The sequence below is a fragment of the Vidua macroura genome, chromosome 15 (genome assembly GCF_024509145.1).
Source record: "Vidua macroura isolate BioBank_ID:100142 chromosome 15, ASM2450914v1, whole genome shotgun sequence".
Classification (NCBI taxonomy): domain Eukaryota; kingdom Metazoa; phylum Chordata; class Aves; order Passeriformes; family Viduidae; genus Vidua; species Vidua macroura.
In genome coordinates, this window is record NC_071585.1 from 3,934,619 (window position 1) to 3,942,874 (window position 8,256).

Below are 8,256 nucleotides of genomic sequence, written 5' to 3' on the forward strand. Positions count from 1 at the left end.
CCCCAGAGCCCACTCACCTTTGGGAGCTCATTTTAGACTTGTCCCAACAACACGAGCCTCACGGCGGTTCTTCATGGCACATGAAGACAAAACAAATGGTGCTGGCACTGCTGGGTAAAACTCCAGGCAGGTCAAGGAAATATCCCCAGGAGGAGCCAAGGCTGGCTTAGCCCAGGCACTGCCAGGATTAACTACAGGGATTTAGCAGCCAGGGCGACTCCAGCTCAGCTCATCACACCGTTCCACCACGCTCCGGCATCGTCACTGGCGAGGTCCCCACAGCCAGCAGGACCATGGCACGTGGGCCACCACAGCTGCTGGGGGGCCTGGAGGGCTGGACAGAGGGGTGGGAGAGAAATAACCAAGCTGGAAATCATGACACAAAACATGCATTCATTTTATTCACAAAAACAGCCTGGATCGCTAAAACATTACAAACAGCATTTCAATTTAATGATGGAGAGAGAGCTGGAGAGACGGGGGGTGAACAGAAGAGAAATATCACTTTGCGTAACTGCTTCAGCACAGGTCCTGCAATATTTGTTTTATTTTGATTTTAACTTCTGTAAGTTTACAAAAATTACTTCTAGGAGTAAACCGTTGCAATTAGGAGGATTTTCTGTACGCAGCGTTTCTTGTTCTATATTAATAAACTAACAACGACTTTTTTTTTGCCTTTTTTTTACTCTTTTTTTTCCTTTTTTTGAATTCCGCCAGTTGTGTAGCAATTGTTTTCTTCCACCTTTTATACTGACCCTCTTGTGGGTTAAACTTCCAGAGGTGAATGGCGAGGAGAAGGGATACTACATCGGTTTAAACATATTCTCATTTATAAACATGAAGTTGAGGCATTCTAGAAACTATCCACTCTATTGTATGATGGGAAAGAATCAAATAAAAAGTATAAATGAGGGTGCAATTAAACAACTGTGCTAAATTACAGTAGTGCTTATTAGTAACTAGATTTTAAAAGGTTACTGTAAATTTACATTCCCTACACAAGTACTGCATCTTTCACACATAAACAACATCAACACCAAAACACAGAAAGAAACTGATTGTCCATACTCTGTCTATTAAGTCTTGGTACTTTACAGATCCATTGTTTTTTTCTTTTAATTATTTTTTTGTTTTTTATTTGAAAAGCAGTTAAATGTCTGACTAGGACTTGAAGATGTTAAAACGAACGCAAAAAAAAAAAAAAAAGGAAAAAAAAAAGAAAAAAAATTATAAAAACAGGAATGAGATTTGCGAGAAAATATTTTTGGTTCTAAAGAGACACAGGTGCATCCATTCATTTCAGCCAAAAATCCCTTGCCTGAGACAACACAAGCAAGCAGTGACATTGCACTTGGATGACAGAGCTTTGGGATTCCCGTTCCTACTGGAACCATCTGAACGCGGCTCCTGTAGGAAGCATCACCTTCTGGAAAGGAAGAGAGACAGGGAGGGGGACAGAAGAAGAAGGGACAAGGCGTTAGGTCGGGTCCAGCACAGGTGTGCAGCACCAGGGCTGAGCACCCACCCCTCACCCCCACCCCGGCACCCCGGTCCCCAGCCTTGGGACGGATCCAGCCCAGGCTCAGCACCCTTTGGTACCAATCTACATCCCAAGATTTCAGCCCACGATGCCAGCAGGAGGGAGATCGGGGTCCCCCTGCTGCTAGAGCCCTCCCTGGCCATGCACCAGCACAGCAGCTTGGCCATTGCTCCCACATCCCCGTGTCCCCATGTCCCGTGGGGCAGCTGGCACAGTGGCACAGCCCCCGGCTTCCCTCTGGCCAGCTGTGAGCACAGTGGCCGGGCCGTGGGCACTCGGCGTGGCCTGGCACAACCTGGCACAACCTGGCACAGTGCCCTCCCTGCCAGCCCCCACAGTCCCTGCCATGGACGGACAGACAGACACCCCGAGGACAGGAGCCCGGGCACTAGATGGACCTAGGAGCGCATTGGGATGGAAACTGGGGTAGGGAGCAGGAGCTGAATGGGCCTGGGGACACCGGAGCAGGAGCTGCTCAGGACATGGGACATGCTCAACAACCTTGACTCCAACAGAGCAGCCCCAGGCACCACCAGGTATCTCAGCACCTCACAGGGAAGAGGGATGAGTCCCACCAGGCTCAGCCCCACGGCCAACAAAGGGCCCAACAACAGACAAGATCTCTTAGAAGCCACCTCCAGGAAAGATGGTGTGGGGCCGTGCCCTGGTAGCACTGTTGTCCTCTGGAAGGAGAACCAGGGACATTTTCCATCTGGATGAGGTGGAAAGCCTGCACAATGTTCATGAGAACATGGGTGGAGTATGCAAGGACCGCAATGTCTCACAGTGCCAACAGCCCCCAAGCAAGGCTGAGCTGTGCCAGCCAGACACACAATCACCACAGGATCACCACACAATCACCTGAAAGGACCCCTCAGGTCCCACATCTCCAAACAAGCAAGGGACACCAATGGGAAAGAGGCCACAGGCTGCAGTGACAGGCACGAGCCAGCAGACTGGCTGCCATGAGGCAAGCAGGGGCACAATACTGAGCCCGTGGGCAGGGCTGGGACACCTCGTGTAGCATCCTAAAGGTCAAAGCAGGCACATTTTGGTCCCTAATTCCATGCAGGAGTCAGCCAGATCTCACTGGGTCCTTCTCTTGGACCAAGACACCAACCAAGCCTCGATGAAACAGCTGAGCAGCATCACCCCATCCCTGCAGGAGGGTGTCCCCTTCCACGGGCACAACCCAAACACAGGGCTTGGGCAAGGGCAGGGGCACAAAGGGCCAGAATGGGCAGGAGCTGGTGGTGCCCACCAGGCTGCTGACACATCCCACCTGCTCCTGCTCCCTGCCCATGTTAGAGAGCAAATTGAGCTGGGGCAGTCACAAGCTGCAGGCATCACCCCTTCCCCAAGGTGTCTACAACACATAATCAGACATCTGGGAAGGCACAAGTGCCTGTGCCCAGTGATGCACGGGGCTGTGGCACTCCACACTGACCACAATGGATCCCACTCTAGGCACTGAATGCAGAACAGGCAGGGCAGAGCAGGATGGACTCTCCAGCAAGGGCCACCTACCCAGATCCATCATCCCAGAGCAGAGGAAAGAGGGGAGAGGGGGCTCCTCATGGGTCTGGAAGGAGATGTCTCATAAATACCTCTGCTCCTTTATTATTAAAGGAAGATGGACAGCCAGCTCTAATGTGGATGCCCAGGAGAGATCCCCCTCATCCCCACAATCACAGACCTACAGAATGGTTTAGAGGAAACTTTAAAGATCCTCTCATTCCATCCCCTGCCATGGGCAGGGACACCTTCCACCAGACCAGGTTGCTCCAGGCCCCATCCAACCTGGCCTTGGACACTTCCAAGGATGGGGCAGCCACAGCTTCTCTGGGCAACCTGTGCCAGGGCTTCAACACCCTCATCATAAACATTTCTACCTTATGTCCAACCTAAATCTGTTCAGTTTAAAATGCTCACCCCTTGTCCTCCATGGCCAGAGTCTCTCTGTGAGGCTGACATGAGGGTGACAGTGGCCCTCACTGGCTCTATCTGCAGCACCAAAGCTCTTCAGCACAGCTTCTCTGGATGGAGAACAGCTCTGATGAGTCAAATCCCAACTATTCATGGCCTTCATGTGACCTACAGCTCTGCAGACAAGCCCAGGGTGACCTGTGCAGGGCTGGCCAGCAGCCCCCACAGCATCAGCCAGGGTTGCTGGGGCTGGCAGAGCCCAGAGGAGCCTGGTCAGTGCAGGGACGTGCTGCTGCCTGCTCCCAACAGCCGACCTCACCGGTCTCAGAGCCCCAGGCAGCCCCACCACAGCAGGACACCAGCGGTGACCGGTTCTTCGAGCTCTGTAGATGTGCAGATAAACCTTAACGGCAGCTGAGGGATTTAGCCCGTTTTTTTTTACACCACCATAAAGGTTTAATTCTATTTTTTTTTTACTGCTTGATTTTAGATCAATGTTTAATGGTAGCTGCGGCCCCTGTCTGGGCTCTCCTAGGACATTCCTGTGGACTCACGGGGGTGGCAGGACAGAGTCACTGTCCTTCCTCTGGGGGGGCAATGGCACTGCCCCCCACAGACAGGGACAAGGCTTCACAAAGCCTTGTGAATGATTCAGCCTCATATGAAGGGACACTGAATGGCCCCTTCTGTCCCAGTGTCCAGTACAGCGGTGTGATGGCAGCCCGCCAGGACCAGCAGTCCATGGAACTCTGCATCCTGGCCCCCTCCACACAGGTCTCCAGCACAGCACAGGTGCTGGTGGCTGCCCTACAGTTGGCCCAATGTATGAACAAGGCTGGTTGACAGGTTAGATTCAACAACCCAGCTTTGACCCAGGTGACCTGGGACATCGGCCGGGGTCATGGTGTCCCTGTCCCAGCCACAATCTTGTACAACCCTACCAAGGTCAACACATGGTGCAAGTGGATGTTCTGAGAGAGGATGGTCTGTCCTGAAAAGGGGATGGTGATGCCCTGGAGTGACCCACACCTGCCCAGGCGTCCATCCCACCAGCACGGTGGCATCTCTCTTGAGCCTCAACACACCTGGTCATGCCCAGGGGGATGGGGCTCATCTCTGGTGGGGCCCAGCTCTATCAGATGCAGAGCCCTATTTCAGTGGCCTCCATTTCCCAGCCAGTCATGGGATAGAGAAGCCCATCACAGGGGTGACTGTTCCATGGGTTCCTGGTGCTATTTATCAGCCCCAGACCCAGCGCTGGGAGAAGGGAGTGACTCCTCCGGCTGCTGAGAGCTCTGAGTCTATTGACCCGCTTTAGGACTCTTTGGAAGAAATGAACTTTTTTTTTTCCCTTTCTCCCTTTTTCCAGATCACTGACTCAGCAAATTAGAACAAGAATATAATTTAGCAATACAGCGGTTTTTGAAAGACACAGTCCCCCTCTCCTCATCCCCACCGCCCAAATAGATTTTTTTCCCCTTCAGTATTCATTCAGAGCTGATGCTAATTGAAAAACGTAGAACGTGGCTAAGGAAGCAGCGGGCCTTGGTTGCATTGGGGCCACCGAGGATGGGCAAAGCCCTTGTGCCAGGATGCACCATCCAGCTGATGCCCAGGTGACTTTTTAGCCTATCTGTCTCTCCATGGGGATGTGCTCACCCGGAGGAGGAAGCACACCAGCATGGCTGACAGTGGGGTCAGCTCAGGGAAAAATCAAACCTGGTTTCAACACAACACCTGGGTGTGCAGGAAGAGGGAGGCTCTGCCAGAGCAGCTTGTGCATGGGGCACTCCTGCCCTGCTGGCACCCAGCCCCCAGCCACACCATGCCACCAGCATTTGCCCACGGCCCCTAATGAGTTTCAGGCCCCCACAACCCACGTTACCAAACTTTCCCTGTAGTCCCCACGTGAATGTCACTCCTCCCCAGTGGATTTGGCAAGGTGGCATCCCAACCCAAAGCCAAGGACATCCACAAACAGGCCATGGTGGGCCGTGACAGCCCGAGCACCTGGCTCACACCAGGGCACCTGGGCATCCCCAGCAGGAGCAGGGATGTTCCTGGCTCTGCTGGGTGCTAAAACAGGAGCGCTGCCAGTGGGGACTGCAGCACTGCTGCCACAGGAAATCCAGCTGCTGCCTTATGGACTCATCCTGACCATCCCACAGGGATGCTGGCCCAGGAAGACCTGGCACAGCCACTCCACCAGGGACGCTGCCCAGTGCACACTGCAGCAGTTTGCTCCCAAAACCAGGGATCATTGTGCTCCTGCTCAGAGTGGAGTGAGCTGAGGGGTTGGGCTTTGGCTGCACTGTGGCCACAGGTTTCATCATCACCAATTACCCCAAGGTCTGCCCCAAAAAGTCATCCCCCTCCTCTGGGGTTGGCTGTTGCTCCCCAGCTCAGGGAGCTGCCACCCACTGAGGACAGGGGATGCTGTCACCAAAACCCCAGCAGAGCCCCGCTGCTGCCTGTGCTTGCAAAGGGGAGAGCAAAGCCCAGCGTGCCCAGGGAGAGACCCCAGCCCTCCTCCCCACATCAATCAACCCCAGTACATAGCACGGGGTGGGACTGGGGGCACTGGGCAGAGCACACATCTCAGGGTGAGAGCTGTTAATGGAAAAGGGAAAAATAAAAAAAAGTAAGAAGTACCAGGTGTTTTATTATCTAGGGCAAGATCCAAACCCAGGAGCGCAGCCCGAGGAGGGGTTAGGGTGCCTGAGAGGGGCCGGTTACCTCCAGTGCTGCAGAAGGCTTCTTTTTGAGTTCTTCACATTTTCGGAATTTGCAAATCTGGTGGCCAGTTTTGCGATTCCTACAACTGCTGCACTGCTCGCAGTTTATCCGTCTTCGGCAGGGCGGGCACATGCCGCATCTTTTCCGTTTCTTTTTCCCCGAATTGATGGCAGATGCCAACTCATTCTGCATGGGATACTCTGCCAAGCCAGCCATATGGAGCGCGCTCTCTGCCAGAAACACGCCGGCAGGGGTCATAATGAAAAGGCCTGGGTTGATGGGAAAAGCCCCCAGGTAAGGAAAATCAGAGGGGCCGTTCATTGTCTCTGCAGCTGAGACTGCCTCCATGTCAGAGATACCAGTCCCGTGCTCGCTTGTTAGAGGAAGATGCTCCTGTACCACTCTTTTGAGCATTTCTGTCGACTGAGCAAACTGTTGGAGGGCGGTCTGTCCTTCTGAGGAGAGCTCCGACATCCGGTCTAATTTGCTCAGCATACTAGAGATGTTTTTGTGCTTTGAGGTAGAATGACTTTTATCCACAGTCGCATCGTTGCCATTAGCTAAGGGGTTGCCTTTCTCTGAATGTTCGCTTACCGAGCTGCTGCTACCAAAGGTGGAATAGTGGGAGAGTGGACGGGACTTCTTAAGACTTTTGTTCAAAGGTTCACTTATTATTCCACTTTTGTTCCTCCTCTCGGAGATGACAGGGGGTTGAGAGTCATCTTGGTTATTTTTTTCCGTCTCTGGCTTGTTCCCAGTGTCTTGATGGGAGCCCGAATTTGACATGGTGCCCGGAGCACAACAACCAAACCAACCCCAAAATTAAAAAAAAAAAAAAAAAAAAAAAAAAGCCAAAAAAAAAAAACAAAAAAAAAAAAAAAACCCCAACAAAAAACCCCAAAACCCACCCTAATGCCAAAGCAAAAGACCCCCAAAGCTCTTGTGGTAGCACTGGCCCGCCAGCCACCGGGGACGCTCAGACGGGACCGCACATCAACGGGGCGTCTCCTCCCGCGCTGGCTGCGGAGGACTCAGGGTGCTCTCAGTGCACAGACATACTCTGCGGCTCTGGGACACACCACGCGGCTCTGGAAGGAGAAAAGAAAAGAGAGTTAGCGCTGGCAAGAGCCAACAGGCTTTTCAAAGCGGCTCTTCCTCCCCCTGCCATGAAAATCTCAGCGCCGCAAACAAAGGAACTCCAGGGAACGGACCTCGGTGGAGATCCGTTCCGCTGCTCTCTAAAAGGGTCGTCGTCCAGACAGAAGTGGGGGGTCACAGGGGAAGTCCTGGCCTGGTAGCAATGGCACTCTGATGCTTAAAGACTCTCTGTGCCCGGCTCTCCTCCCCCAGGGACAGCAGCCCCAGGGAGGTCACGGGGCTCATCTCCCGCTCCGCTCCAGCGGCGTGCGGCCCCACACCGGATGGGACTGCAGGCGCCAGCGGGAGGCTCCCAGGCCAGGAGCTGGAGCTCATGCAAGGGGTGCCTGGTTCCCACCCTGCAGCCACCCTTGTCCCCCAGGCCAAGTGCTATGGAGGCAACACCCCAGCTCCCACAGTCCCAGGGATGCTGCTCACCCAGCTCAGGCTAAGCTGCACCCCTTCTCCTCCTCCTCTTTCTCCTCCTGGACCATTGTCCCTCAGCCAGCACTGGGCAGGGGAAGGAAGCCACATGGAGACCAGCAGTGTCCACCTTTAAGTGCCTCAGGGATCCACAGCATCATCCTCCAAACCCCACCAACAGCTGCAGTGTTCACCCCAAATCCCATAGGGAGCTGCACCATCCAATTCTCAGTCACTTCACACATCCATTTCCAAATCCCATGGGCAGCCATGGTGTTCACCTCCAAATTCCTGTAAGAGCTGCAATGTCCACTTCCAAATCCTGTGGACAGCCATGGTATCCACCTCCTAACCCCACCAAGGGCTGCAGTGTCCATCCCCAAACCAAACAGGGAGCTGCAGCACACACTTCCAAGCCTCATCAGGAGCTGCAGTGCCCACCTTCAACCCCATAGGGATCCACAGCATCCACCTCCAAGCCCCACTGCTGACCT

At 53.7% G+C, this 8,256-nt stretch overlaps 1 protein-coding gene across 2 annotated transcripts; it reads right to left on the bottom strand.

Moving 5' to 3' along the window:
* Positions 1 to 373: 373 nt before the first annotated feature.
* On the bottom strand, positions 374 to 7,028 carry CXXC5 (CXXC finger protein 5). Of its 2 annotated transcripts, none has more exons than XM_053991480.1 (2): positions 6,203 to 7,028; positions 374 to 1,423 (listed from the first exon to the last, which is right to left on the bottom strand). In XM_053991480.1, the coding sequence occupies exons 1-2, from the start codon at positions 6,986 to 6,988 to the stop codon at positions 1,382 to 1,384; spliced, it is 828 nt and encodes a 275-aa protein (XP_053847455.1). In that variant the 5' UTR covers positions 6,989 to 7,028; the 3' UTR covers positions 374 to 1,381. The 2 variants fall into 2 exon arrangements, with proteins under 2 accessions (XP_053847455.1, XP_053847454.1); XM_053991479.1 differs by having other exon boundaries at positions 374 to 1,426.
* Between the last annotated feature and the right edge of the window lie 1,228 nt (positions 7,029 to 8,256).